This window comes from Brassica rapa, chromosome A01, assembly GCF_000309985.2.
Source record: "Brassica rapa cultivar Chiifu-401-42 chromosome A01, CAAS_Brap_v3.01, whole genome shotgun sequence".
Classification (NCBI taxonomy): Eukaryota; Viridiplantae; Streptophyta; class Magnoliopsida; order Brassicales; family Brassicaceae; genus Brassica; species Brassica rapa.
This window is the reverse complement of record NC_024795.2, coordinates 26,367,290-26,382,048: the sequence shown is the minus strand read 5'-3', so window position 1 is coordinate 26,382,048 and position 14,759 is coordinate 26,367,290. Positions and strand designations below refer to the sequence as shown.

The following is a 14,759-nucleotide window of genomic DNA, read 5'->3' as shown; positions in this document are numbered from 1 at the left end:
TTCTACGAAGTAGAAAACGAAATCCACTTTTTTCATTGAATCTACAATGTGTAGAATACATGATCTACGTAAATAGGAGTATTCTAAAAATATTCAGAATACACATTCCGCGCTCAACCTATCATTCTAAAATCTTTAGAAATCAAAATCTACACATTAATATAAATCTAAAACACGTAGAAACCGATTTTTACAGATTTACTATAAATCTAAAACATGTAGAAATCAAAATCTAAACATTAATATAATTCTAAAAAACTGTAGAAACCGATTTCTACATATTAGTTGTATTCTACGGATAAGAAATCAGTTCCTAAAAATATGGAAACAAAATATTTGAGAATATTCACTTTTATATTTTGAAAAAAAAAATCGATTTTTAAAAAAAAAAAATAAAAAAACGAAAAAGGAACAAAAAAATAAAAAAAAAAACGAAAAAGAAATAAAAAATTACAATTTTAAGGGCATTACTGCCATTTTGAAAAAAATTACTCTAACGGGACATAAAGTAGTATAGATTAGTATAAAAGGACATAGTTACCATTTTTTGCTCTAAAAAAACAATTTTCCCTAATATTTAATATTATACGTTTTGTTTTAAAAATATTATTTGTTGTCAAATGAGTGAGTGTTTTGACGATTTCTTTATTCTTTCTTTTAGTGGAGTGTCGGCAATCCGATTTGAAAATGATAACGCGCATACTCCAGAAAAGAATTATAAATGCAAAAACATTCTTTATTTATGTATTTATTCCGTGAGCTAAATTGAATTCAAATAAAGGTTATTAACGAATTAAAGAGCTGTATTCTATTTATTGACAACATGAAAAGTCCCGTGAGTTATATTCTATTGAGATTTAAGTTTTATTATGCTCAAGTATTTATTATTTTTAAATGCTATCATAACATCTGAGTGGTTTTAATTAAAATAGCTGCGTTTTCACCTAAGTTTAAAAAAAAAAAAAGATATTTGATTAAACTTAACTAACTTGTGAATGTAATACTATTAAGGTAGAAATGGTAAACTAATAAAACTTACTTCATCCGTTTCATTTTAGTTATCGTTTTAGGTTTATGCACACTGATTAAGAAAATACTTAATTTTACATGTTTTCAAAATAAAAACATCATTATCCATACACTTAACAATATTTCAACCAATAAAAAATAAATTGTAGAATATTGTTTATAAATTTTGTAAATAAAACTCTACAACCACATTTATTTTGAAACAAAAAAATATTTTGCAAGACAACTAAATTGAAATGAAGAGAATCTTTCCTTACTAAATCTTTTATATAACAGTTATCTTTCCAATGTCAAATTTAAATTATATGGTTACCATTTTAATTTTTTAAATAATAAAAATTGTTTTTCGGTAGGCCTTAATGTTTAGATTCGTATGTGATTATTTTAGGATTCCTTGTCTATAATATATAAAAAAGTTTATTTTTTCTTTTCAATTAAATTCCCAAAATTATTATAATACCTTTATAAGAATATTGTTTATCATATATTCCCAAAATCTATACTATTATTTGCGAAGTAAATTTTTGGAATCGAGCTCTTACGTTGAAAGTTAGAGCGGTTAATATCTATAATACCTTTAATAATTGTTATATATAATTAATTATCAAAAAATGAATTTTTATTAATAAAATTAAATTTAAAAAATAGAAGATAGTTCTTATATATTGTGTTGTTATCTTAAAACATAATTTTCAACTATAAAATTTTAAAATAAAATATAAAACAGTTATAATAAATTCAGTGGTTAATGTCAATGTTATCTTTAGTAAATTTATAATTAATTATCAAAAACGAATTTTTATTAATAAAATTAACTTAAAAAAATTCTTATAAATAGTTTCCTTATCTTAAAACATATTTTTCAATTATAAAATGAAAAAATAAAATATAAAAAAATTATAATAAATTCAGTGGTTAAAGTCAATGTTATATTTAATAAATTTTAATTAAACATATAAATTTAATTATATTTTTGTCATATATATATGATTGATTTAATTTTTTTTGAAAACATAAATAATAAGTAATTATGCTGGTTTTGAATTAATAAAAAATAAATTTAATAAATATTTGTAAAACGATTAAGCCCGCATATCGGGCAAGACACCTAGTTTATTTATAATATCTTTACAGAAAATTTATTTATAATATCTTGTGTATATTTCTTCGATGGTAGTCAACTATTATTAAGGGATTATCATTTGATTAGGTGTAGTCAAGGCTTGTACCTAACCCCGCCTTATATATGCATTTTTTAATGACCAACCGTAATCGTCGGCAGGTCGCATAAACTGTTGTTTAACTTTCAGTAGTCATAAAACTTGTCCCTTTATTTGGGATCATGAGTCACGCATATTAAAAAAAAAAAAATCATGTACAAATCAGTCTGTGTGAGGAAAAATACATATTGGTCAAAAACAGAGCCGGTCCTAGTAAATATATGGCTAGAAGCTAATTAAAAATGTGGCCAGTGCTGCTAAGGGGAATCGAACTTGTAAGCCTATACCCTTGTAATATAAAACAAAACCAACAATGCTATCTGAGAACCTTCTGTCAATATAAGGCCGCTAAACAACATATTCTCTGGCGGCCGGAAGCACAAGCTTCCTTGGCTTCCATCAAAGGCCGCCTCTGGTCAAAAAAATACATAAAATGTAAAAACAAAAGAACATGGAATCGTAATTCAAACGAACAAGATAAAAATGGGAGAGAGATGGTTCATGAACATAAACAAGACCAATTATATCCCTTATTGTAATAACTTAATTAAAATGATTAGAAAAGAAATTAGGAAATAACTGACGATAAAACATCTCCAATTCGGTTTGACGATCCTTGGCGGTTTCGTTGGTTGGCTATCTTACGCTCGCACCATTAACACGGGATAGGTTGATTCAAAGTTTGCCAAGAAGCATAAATTTAGCACGATCTTAGGAAATACCCGATTAATTATGAAGTGATTAAAAAAAAATTCTTGTTGTCAAAAAAAAAAAAAAAATTCTCTAGAAAATATTTGAGAATTGATTAGACACATGTCATTTATAATATTATATAATGATTTTCACTATAAAAAATGACACAAAATGGTAAAATTGATGACATGACTTATGATAATATGACATGACAATTATATTTAATTAGGTTTATATTTTTGGTAAATTTTTTAAAATCTGGTAATAACATTATTAAAACAAATATATTCAAATATGTCATTAAATAATATATTAATATAATATAAATATTTTACAAATTTCGAAATATTATTTAAATATATTTTATACTCATATAATTTTTATTATTAAACAAGATTTTCCAAATTTTATACAATCTTTTTTAAAAAATTTAAATTTTTAATCGTAATATCATTTTTTTCTTTTTTCATATCTACCAATTTTAGAAATTCTGTTTAGTTTTATTTTTGATAATTTTTTAAAAATTTATACAAATTAATTTAATATATCTTAACCAAAAAATAAATGAAAATCTATCTAAAATAAACTTTTAAATAAATTAAATTATTCATTTTATCATAATCTTGTTTAAATTAATGAATATTTATATTAAAATATTGATGTAAAATAATAAAATCTAAAATACTAAGAAAAAAATATTTAAAAATATAATTTAAATTTAAAAAATTTCGCTACACATAGTGCAGGAAAACACTAGTTAGGAACATAAATCACATGACTGTTTTAGATTTGTGGTTGTAGTCTTGTAGAAGTAATCTTTTTAATCTTCTTTAATTAAGCCTTGGCAAATTCTGCATTCTCACCCTGAACAGTCATTTTATATTTTTCTTCTTTTTGACATAGTTTGATGAACAGTTTCTAGATGAAATGAAGATATTAAATCTAGAAGATATATTTGTTTGTATGAACCCGTTGGGATCTGTTCTCAAAGTTCTAGAAGATGAAAGTTGATAATTAAGAGGAAGAAATGATTTGGAACAAGAGGGATCTGAGGAAGAAGAGCATAAGTAGATAGAATGAAAATTCTGTATTACAAATCTTGGCTAATCTAGAGCCAGGCCTGACTAGAGTAGACTATACCTTTTTCTGTTTTATTTACATAAAATATAAGAAAATACATAGAAACAGAAAAAAAAACATGATAAAAAGGAAGTTGGGAAATAATCAATTAGTTGCTATATCTTATTATCTCCAGTTTGGTTTGACGATCATCAGTGGCTTGACTATTTTATGCTCGCATCGTTAATACTTGAATCGTCATCAGAGGCTTCACGCGTGACATCCGTACGGGCTATTTCACAAGCTCTTAAAAGTTGGGTAATAGGATTCGAACGACCACCACTACCGTAGGGTCTGACATCCGGACCAGGAATTGGAGGCTTATACCTTTGTTTCATTAATTACATGCACATGTTGTTAACTTCGGTGTTACAGGCGCGCTCCAAGGTGTACAACATTTGGCCTTCCACTGGCTAAATTTAGGCATCTCGCGCAGGTAGGAATCAACTTTACTGCAATCACTCTTGATCGTAGCCGGGAATGAAGTCAAGAGTATGACGAAAGGCGATGCACAGTAGTGGAATGATCTTCATTTTTTTGGATTAATTAGTAGCTCTTGATAATTAAGCAACCTCTAATATTTATTTGTTGAGAAATTTGAAACAATTTAATTAGTTATGGAAAAAAGTTGTATGTCTTGAAGTCTTTAAATAGCAAACTGGAACGAGAAAGAAGTGGATATATTGAAGATGGGAAATCAAATCCTAAAACAAGGGAGGATAGTTCACTGGTTTCTATTTTTTATTTACAAAGCATTAAATTTTCATTTATTCCTATATGTTTTTTATTTATTTATTCCTCTTGTTCTCCCAAAAAGTCAAAATAAAAGTATGACTTTTTAATTAATGACCGATTCAATACATAGGAAGTGATTATAAATAGATCAGTTCTTGATGAATAGGTGTATTTAGTGCCACCTCCAACAAATATGCATGCATCATATAAGTTGTCCTTTTTTATTTAGGCTCTAACACAAAGGTGAAATTATATAGTACACGCTGATAAAACTCAAGAAAGCAAGTATGCCCAAAGAGATTTGTTTACGTAGGAATCAGATAATGTTTATTATCATTGTTTAAATCGTGCATGTGTGCATGTAGATTTTGCATGATGCATGTGTCATGTGTGTACACTCATAACATGCATTAGTTTTTTTTTTTGTTCTTGTATATATTTGACATAGATACTGAGAGAGCTCTATGGAGTTGTTGTGCGTTCTAAGCCACAGCCAGCCGGAGAAGAACTCTTTGGGGAAGAAAAGAAAACGGTAAGGTGAGACACTAAACACACCTTTGTATGATTTGTGTAGGTCTTACATAATCAAGACTATCCAGATTTATCACTCTAGCGTGGTAACTTTTTTCTATATATTTTTTGATAATCTTGGTGATCCCAAAAGCTTTCTAGGTCCAAGGACTAATCACCAAGAAACCCACAAAAATTTAGGTTTTCTTGCCACTTAAGACGTTCATGGGTGGCCAAGAGGAATCGAATCCATGGCGGAAGCTCCAGCTGGAACTCCTTTACCACTAGGCCAAGACCACTTGGTTACTTTTTTTCTATCTGATTGACATTCTTATCAATGTTAAGATTAACCAGGTTTTTTTAATTGAACAACAGTAAGTGTTGCTATATCTAAGCCAGAGATAAACTATGTAGACATGACCATATCAAGATTTTGCAAAAGGTTTTCAACCAAATCGCTGATAGATAGAATGTTACAGAGGCTGGCCATTAATCCATCTCTCGAACATGACAGAGCACTCCTCTGGTTTATACACCATCCCTATAAACAAAACCCACAAAAACTGAGAAACTCTCAAATATAAAAAAGCTCTTTTCATTAATGTAATAAGAACATGTAAGACTTGCTTTCACAGTGGCAAATGTCATCTTATAATTCCTTGTGTATCTGCAATACAAAATAAATTGTTTGATCTTAAAGGTGTGTGTCCATTTGTTAGAAAATTAATCCAAAAATGTAAAACAAAAACTGGTTAATTTGTACCCAGAGAATTGGTTGTGTGAATCATCCACGGCCACCAGCCATCAATGATAGAATAGTTGAGTGATCTTATCCAGTCTTTGAGTTGAAAGAAAAGGTACGTACATGTCGTGATCACCACTGTTTCACCAGAGAAATCATGCCAAGAAAAAAAAAGTTTATTAAGACTTTCTGATTCAAAAAACAGAAGAGTCCCTTCGCTAAGCAAGCTTCGCTCTCTGAATCCCTAGAACTATCGCCTTTTCCCTTTACATTATGAATAAAGTTGGTGTTAGAAGTTCCAAAGCACCAAGATTAAGAACAAATATTTCTTAATGGTAGTAATTTTAGAGTAGACTATACCTTTTCAGTTTTATTTAAGAAAATACGTTAAAAAAAACAAATAGAGAACATGGAACTGTCATTCAAACGAGGAAGAAAAAATGGGAGAGAGATGGTTCGTGAACATAAACAAGACCAATAATCTCTCCTATTAAACAATAACTTATTTTAAACAAAATTAGGAAATAACTGACGATAAAATATCTCCAATTTGGTTTGACGATTCTTGGGGTTTGGTTGGTTGGCTATCTTACGCTCGCATCATTAACACGGGATGTGTTCATTCAAAACAGCTGATCCACATAAATTGTAAAGTTTGGCAAGAAGCATAAATTTAGCTGTATCTTTTATAAATATACATTTACATGATCTTGACGGCGGTGATTGTTTCCCTGTATGTTGTTCACAACATCTGGCTTTGTGGTGGTTATTTTTTGGAATTTCGCGCAAGCAGAAATCAAGACTTGCAGAGCAAGCGTCTGCGAACTTGTTACTCTTGATCATAGCCGGGAATGATGTCAAGAGTATGACGAAGGCCATGCACGTTAATGGAATGGTCTTCATTTTTGGATTAATTAGTAGGTATTGATAATTACTTAGCCTTGAATAAATATTTATTGAGAAATTTGAAACAATTTAGTTGTGGAAAAATGTTATGTTTTGAGGTTTTAAATAGCAAACTGGAATGAGAATGAAGTGGAAATATTGAAGGTGGGAATTGAATCCTAAAGATAAGGGAGAATACATATATTGATTTCTATTTTTTAGTTACAAAGCTAATCTTCAAAATAAAGGTATGACTTGTTCAAATGACCGATTCATTAGAAAGTGATTTTTTTTTTTTTTGACATTAGAAAGTGATTATAAGTAGACAGTGCCGGTCCAACATTTTCATTTTTTTCTTGATGCCCTAAGCTCGTTTAAAATTTTATGCCTTTGTTATTCATATATAAAAAAAATTATGCCCTATATAAAACTAAATTTTTCGCTTAAAATATGATGCCCTAAGCGGTCGGTTACCTCGCTTATGCTCGAGACCGGCCCTGTAAGTAGAGACCAGAGATATTGATGAATAGGTGTATTTATAGTTCCTCATGCAAATATGCATTCATCTTTGAGAAACATCTCCTCTATAGCCCCTATTAGGGCTGGGCAAATAAACCGAACCCGAAAATCCGAACCGAATCCGATCCGATAAAAATGAATCCGAACCGATCAGAACCCGACGTAAATACCGAATGGGTCTTGTTTTGTGGTATTTTGGGTTATGGGTATTATCCGAACCGAACCCGAATCTAAATGGATATCCAATAGAACCCGAAACATTCAAACCCTCGAAAAGATCTTGTACCAAACATGATCTCAATTCTTAATATATATCCAAAATACACTAAGAAATATTGAACATCTAAAATACTTATCTATTACATGAAGGTTGGTGGTTCTATTACATGAAGGTTGATGGTTAAAGATGGCTGTTGAATCTTGAAGTATTTAGATTTAGATTTTGTTCTCGTTAAACAATGTTTCTCATTTCATGAGAACTTGGTTTTCTTTTTATGCTTTTATTTATTTGGTTTTCTTTTTATCAGTAAATATGTTTACTTTTCGTTTGATTTTGAATGATCACGGTTGATGTTCCTTATTTTTGAATCAATTTTACTTAAGTTTTGGTTACAAAATAGGTACAAATCAGGTATTTTAAAACCGAAGAACCGATTTTACTCATGTTTTGGTTATAAAATAGGTAAAAATCAGGTACTTTTAAACCGAAAAACCGATTGGGACCCGAACCCGAAAGTATATTAGGTTGTACCGGTTCTTTGAAAATTTACTAACCCCGACCCGAACCCGATAGAACCCGAACCGGTCCCGAACCGAACTTTCATATAATCCGAATGGGGCTGATTTTGATAAACCCGAAAAACCAAAACCCGATTGGATAAAACCGAAACCCGATTGGGACCCCGAATGCCCAGGCCTAGCCCCTATATGTCTACACTGAATCCAGTCTAATTTTATTTATAATTCATTTATTTTTAACTCGTAAATTAAGACATTTATCACTACACCCTTATAATTTTTAACATAATCTAATAAAATACAACCGTGACAGTTTTTCTTTTATTTTCTTATTTTCCTCGTTTCTTCCTTCTTCTCACTCTTTTTTCTCTGAGATTTATCTCATTTTTCATCTCTCCCTTCTTATTCTTTCTCTTTTTTACTGCAAAATAACAAATTTGATCTGTTATAAGTGATGAAAAACAGCTGTTGAAGGTGATGGAAACAACATCAATGGTGATTCTTCTTCTTCTTGCGCTTTAGAACTGTTTAAAATGGTGACGGCTTAACTTATGCGCTTCAGATCTCCTTTTTCTCGCGCTTTAGATCTGCGTTTTTTTATATAGAGTGTTTGTCTTGAGATTTTGATTTAAGGTTGTAAAAGAAGATTATGGGTTTTGTATGATTGGGGTTCTTGTTGTTCTCTATAGATCCGAGTTGTTTGTATGATTCATGGTTCTTATTGTTCTCCTTTTTTTCAGAGTATAATTCGTATCTCTATTCATTTTCATCTTCAGATCTGAATTCAATAGTACTCATTACTCAATATAACTAGTATAACGTTGTATAACTAATATAACTAGGTATAGCTAACTCACTAGTAGTACGCAATATAATTCAGTATAACGCAGTATAACTTAGTATAACCAGTATAATTCAGTACAACCCGTATAATTCAATTCAGAAGTACAATTCGGTATAACTCAGTAAAACTATATCTTGTATGATGTAGTATCCGAAATTTGAAATTTTAAATTTTTGAAATTCGAATTTTTTTTTTAAATAATCGAAAATACAAAAAAGCAAAATCGAATATTCATGTTCATTAAATCAATCGGAGCATAGGAGATTCAAAAGGCCCATAGGAAATTGCTTTATGGCATATGGGGGCATTGAAAAGTTGGCGTTCTCAACCAAGTCGCTGATAGGAGAATGTTACAGAGGCTGGCCATTGATCCATCTCTCGAACATGACAGAGCACTCCTCAGGTTTATACACCATCGTGTGCCCGCCTCCCTATAAACCAAACCAAACCCACAAAAACTGAGAAACTCTCAAGTATAAAAAAATTATTTTTTTCATTAACGTAATAAGAACATGTAAGACTTGCTTTCACAGTGACAAATGTCATATTATTAGCATAAGTCCTTGTGTATCTGCAACCAAAAAAAATTGTTTGATCTTAAAGATGTGTGTGTGTCCTTTTGTTAGAGAAATAATCAAAATATATAAAAGAAAAACTGTTTGAATTGTACCCAGCGACTTGATTGTGAATCATCCACGGCCTCCAGTCGTCAATAATGGAATAGTTGAGTGATCTTATCCAGTCTTGAGTTGCAAGAAAAGGTACGTACATATCGTGATCACCACTGTTTCACCAGAAAGATCATGCCAAAGAAAAAAAAAAAAGAGTTTATTATGACCTTGTAAATCTTAACAGAAGATTAAAGAAGAGTTGTTGTGGACCTGAAGATGAGAGATCGGTATCCTTGGATGCTGTTGTTTTTATGGTATGGTACGCTGCTTCTAATGTCAAATTTGTAAGGTATTTCACGATAACATCTTAACCATTCTCCTATACTCCCCTGCAAACTCACGGTTTCATTAATAACCATCAATCAAAGCCTTTACAAAAGCCATCTAATATTAAACTTTTTCATCATAGGTAGATTACCTTCTCCACATGAAGAGCTCTGCGCACACTCTCATCATTGGCCCAACAGTTAGACTGCACAGACATGCGATGCTCAGAGGGATTGCTTACATACGGATCAGATGCGTTTACATACTTTAGTCCTAGAATATATGTTACATCTAATCCAGAAACACACTGTAGATAAGCACAAAGCCTGAAGTTAGTGATATTTCATATATATATTATTTATTTATTTTGAAACTTAGTGTTTAAATATTTCAGTGTGTGTATATTTACATTCTCAAACTCTTTAACTGATTTCAAGCAATCTGTGTTAAGAGGATCCACTATAATATAGTTTCCTCTACAACTTCTCCTCAGAAGCTGCAAAGAAAAATCATGAGTTAGTTTTTTTGAACTAACTTATGGTGGTGACAAGAAAAAATCATGAGTTAGTTTCTCAGCAGCTTCATTATGGTGGTGACAAGAAAAACATACACACAGTGCTTGTACCTGGTAGTTTTCATCAGAGATCAGAGCCATTCCATGAGCAAATGGAATGCGCCAGTTATCATTATTATCAAAATCTGTTACAGGATTTCCCAGCACGTAACCCTGTCTTTTTTTGTTAATTCTAGATGATCTCGACAAGGTAATGTGTAATAAAAAACAAGAGCAAGATAACCTGAAGATTTACTAGAGGTTTACAACATAAACCATATTCTGCAATAAAAGTAAGAGAAATAACCTATCAAGAAACAAGTGTCAAAGGGAAGGGGTTTGCATAGAGATTGAAGTGTGGTATAAGAAACTTACCATTTGAGATTTCTTGAACGATGGCCGGAACCACTATACCGGAGTAAGAGTTTCCGGTGACATAGAAAGGATTTGAATAATACTCAGGATGCTTAGCTAGCCACTGCACAACAACCACCAATGAGGACAAAAAAAATCTCCAAAGGTCTATGCACAAAAACATAAAAAAAAATACTTGAAACAATTTGAGTTTTCTCTTTACATTATGAACAAACTCATTGACCAGCTTTGCTGATCTTAAGTCACTTGGTATATCAGCAAGTGGGTTTCTTGAGTAAGAGAAGCCAGTCCCAGCAGGCTGATCCAAATAGATTATATTGGCCACCTGAATCAATAGAAGCAGTCATCCAAAAACTTGAAGATGACGTTAAAGAGTTTCTATGTCCTATTAAATAAGCATTTTGTGTTAACCTTAGTCCATGAATATGTAGTAGAGACCAATGATGGGATATCTCCATTGTCAGACTCAATGTTGAAAGACAGAGGCCCTGCATTTATCTCAAATTTGAAAACAAAAGCATCAAAAATTTCTCTAGAGAAGAAAAGAGTTTTAGATGTTACCATTCTCAAAAAGAAGGCCAGAGAGAGAAGAGCAGCCAGGTCCTCCACTTAACCAGATAAGAAGAGGGTCCTCTTCTGGGTTTCTCTCAGATTTGATGAAGTAGTAGAACAACTGGTCTTCCTCTGCCTCACCAACACCTATGTACCTAAACGACTTAACTCCAGAAATTCAGATCACATAGTCATTCATTCTTAAAGACTGTTAATCTTGAAATGAGATGAGAAGAGGAACATAACCCGGTTTCAAGCTCGAAAGGAAGAGGGCCTTGGAAACCAGGGAGATATCTGACGGTAGATCTTGAACAAGCATGCTTAATGAACGCAAGAGGAAGAAGCTCAAGAACAAGAAGCAGCAGCAACTTGATCTCCATTTGTTTTTTTTTTTTGTTTTTTTTGAGTTTCTGAGTTAATGCCACATTTAGGACGAGAGGCTACGCATAGAATAGTTATGAAATGAAATTGTTTATTTTTAAATGTTTTAATATTATTACGAAATAATTATTCTGTCAGACCATCCAAGTCCCCATTCAATCTCAGAGGGTGGAATCAGGGCCAGCCATGGCTAAAATTCAGCAAGCTAAAGTCCAATAAACATGTGCTTTACGTTCTAAATTAAAACAGATGAGACAAATCCTCAGAAATTATTTTTGGTGTAATGGTAATAGTCCCCCACCTATAACTTCTTCAAGTTGTCACGTTTTACATTTATAACTAAAAAAAAAATTGTCCCTTTTCCTGAAAACGAAAACTCTTCAAATAACATGTAACATTTATTTATGGTAAATCCATAAACCAATCATTAGTTTAGATCAATTCAGTTAATGTTTCAGTCTGTTAGAGAAGTTGACCACTTATCCACCTCTTGAACATGATTGAATTTTCCTCTGGTTTATACTCCAACGTGTGCCCACCTCCCTATATAAACCAAACCCACATACCAAATCAAGAAACAAAACTCTGCATTTACGTAAGTAAAGATGTGTAACAAAGAGGTAACCTTCACAGTAGCAAATGTCATCTTATTAGCATAAGTCTTGGTGTATCCAGCGACTTTATCAAGTATCATCCATGGCCTCCACTTCTCAGTAATGGAATAGTTGAGTGACCTTATCCATGCTTGCGTTGCAACATAAGGGATTGACAAAGAAAAATTTACAAACAATATTTGAATAAGCAGAAGCTTGTAATTAAAGAAGTTGTTTAAAATTTGTGTACCTAAAGATGAGAGATCGATAGCCTTTGATGCTGTTATTCAGATGGTATGGTATGCTGCTTATAATGTCATGAGGGCACCGCATATTATAGTCACATCGTTTCCATTTCCCTGTAGTCCCCTGCACTCAAAACCCTCAAGAAAGTTTAATCATATCACCAGTTATTACCAATGATGTATGCTAATATAAACTTTGTCACATACCTTCACCACTTTAAGTGCTTTGCGTACACTCTCGTTATTAGCCCAATATTCTGATAACGAATACCGATACGTCTGCAACACGCAACATTTTTTTTCTAGAGGATTTTTAAGTGACTAGCTATTGATCAAAAGATACAAAGAAGCTCACGTAGCAATCAGGAGATATTGGATCACAGTTTGATGCTAGGATAAGTTCTTCATATATTCTAAAAACACTCTGAAAATAAACCACATGCATATGCCAAGTTAGTGACTTAACCATTGAAGCTGCAACTAGTTTCCAGAATGTGTACACACCTGCTTGAACTCTTCAACGAGTTTCAAGCATTCTGTGTTAAGAGGAAACACGTCGAAATAATTTCCTCCACAGCTTCTCTTCATTGACTACAAGGTAAAGTTTTGAAATGGTCGTTAACTACTTCATTATGGAGACAGAAGATCCTAGGTTGTGTAACTATACATCATAGAGCTCATCAGAGATGAGTGCCTTTCCATGAGCAAATGGAATGCGAGCGTTCCTATCAAGTACACCGTCTGTTAACGGGTTTCCAAGCAAGTAGCCCTGTTGTTGGAGATCATAGAGAAGGGGAGAACACAAATGATATATTTAATTCTTAATGCTTGATAAGGTCTATGGAAGTAGAGTAAGGAGCAAGCAAATACTGATGAACCTTGAGATTTATCTGAGGTTCGCAGCATATGTCATTTCCTGTGATAAGATGGCGAAACAACTGATCAAGAAACAACTTGCATAAGGGTTGGAGTGATACAAGATAAAAAAAAAGTTACCATTTGAGATTTCTTGAACGATGGCTGGAATGACTATACCAGAATAAGAGTTTCCGGCGACATAGAGAGGATTGGAGAGATATTCAGGATGCTTGGCTAGCCACTGCACAACAAACACAAAAAGAAACACACTCTTAAATGTGTGTATGCATCAAAAGGTAGATGTGAGTTTGCACTTTACCTTACGAAGAAACTCATTAACCCGTTTAGCTACTTCAGTGTCACTTGGTGTATCAGATAGTTGATTTCTTGAGTATGAGAAGCCAGTCCCAACAGGCTGGTCCAAATATATTATATTCGCCACCTGAATCAAAAGAAGCGATGATTTTAAAACTTGAAGATGAAGAAGAGTTTAATTTGGTTTGTTATGATTAATAGTTGATGTTACCTTAGTCCATGAATATGTAGTAGAGACCAAGGATGGGACACTTCCATTGTATGTCTCCACCTTAAAAGCAAGTGGTCCTGATTTTTTTTTTGTTCCATTCAAACAAGTCATTGACTATTATGTTCTGTGGAGACAAAAGAAGAAGCAAGACTTAAGATTTTACCATTCTCATAAACAAGGCCAGAGAAAGAAGAGCAGCCAGGTCCTCCAGCTAGCCAGACAAGAAGAGGATCTTCTTCTGGGTTCCTCTCTGATTTAATGAAGTAGTAGAACAACTGATCTTTCTCTCCCTCACCAACACCTATGTACCTAAATGATCAAACTCCAAACTCAGAGTCATACGGTTTATAAGGCTAATATGAAGATGAAGAGGGACAGACCCGGTTTCAAGCTGAAAAGGAAGAGGGCCTTCGAAACCAGGAAGATATCTGACGATGGAACCTCCATCAGCATGATTCTGAATCAACACTACTAGAAGTTTTAGCAGCAGAGACTTGAGTATCCAAGAACCCATTCTTTTTCTTGAGTTTTTGAGTGTTATGACAAAACATCTTTAAACTAAAGAAAACATAGTAGTTGACTCAAATAAAGAAAGACTAAATAGCTTTTCGGTTGAGTAGACTTTGAAAGAGTCACTCTGTAATGAAAAAGTTGGCCACGTGAGAAGGGACAAAGTCGCGTGTGAAGTGCGTTGCTGGATCCAA

At 32.3% G+C, this 14,759-nt stretch overlaps 2 protein-coding genes across 7 annotated transcripts; both read right to left on the bottom strand.

Annotated features, from left to right (window-relative positions):
* Positions 1–5,015: 5,015 nt before the first annotated feature.
* LOC103845689 (serine carboxypeptidase-like 15) lies at positions 5,016–12,080 on the bottom strand. 6 transcript variants are annotated; one of them, XR_004451446.1, is made up of 13 exons: positions 11,699–11,929; positions 11,462–11,607; positions 11,312–11,388; positions 11,103–11,225; positions 10,901–11,003; positions 10,770–10,807; positions 10,598–10,699; positions 10,382–10,468; positions 10,124–10,279; positions 9,916–10,034; positions 6,070–6,186; positions 5,934–5,973; positions 5,016–5,847 (listed from the first exon to the last, which is right to left on the bottom strand). XR_004451446.1 is itself a non-coding variant. In XM_009122574.3 (13 exons), exons 1-13 carry the CDS (start codon positions 11,830–11,832, stop codon positions 9,385–9,387), a joined length of 1,326 nt encoding a protein of 441 aa, XP_009120822.1. In that variant the 5' UTR covers positions 11,833–12,080; the 3' UTR covers positions 8,880–9,384. The 6 variants fall into 6 exon arrangements, 5 of the variants coding, with proteins under 5 accessions (XP_018515016.1, XP_033136056.1, XP_009120822.1 ...); XM_009122574.3 differs by lacking the exons at positions 5,016–5,847; positions 5,934–5,973; positions 6,070–6,186 and adding exons at positions 8,880–9,465; positions 9,560–9,605; positions 9,705–9,818 and having other exon boundaries at positions 11,699–12,080; XM_009122580.3 differs by lacking the exons at positions 5,016–5,847; positions 5,934–5,973; positions 6,070–6,186 and adding exons at positions 8,880–9,465; positions 9,560–9,605; positions 9,705–9,818 and having other exon boundaries at positions 10,124–10,177.
* LOC103845655 (serine carboxypeptidase-like 15) lies at positions 11,832–14,586 on the bottom strand. The gene is made up of 13 exons (XM_009122592.3): positions 14,436–14,586; positions 14,219–14,364; positions 14,056–14,132; positions 13,849–13,971; positions 13,668–13,770; positions 13,550–13,587; positions 13,339–13,440; positions 13,176–13,262; positions 13,027–13,095; positions 12,879–12,950; positions 12,677–12,795; positions 12,459–12,618; positions 11,832–12,376 (listed from the first exon to the last, which is right to left on the bottom strand). Exons 1-13 carry the CDS (start codon positions 14,567–14,569, stop codon positions 12,296–12,298), a joined length of 1,311 nt encoding a protein of 436 aa, XP_009120840.1. The 5' UTR covers positions 14,570–14,586; the 3' UTR covers positions 11,832–12,295.
* Positions 14,587–14,759: the final 173 nt, after the last annotated feature.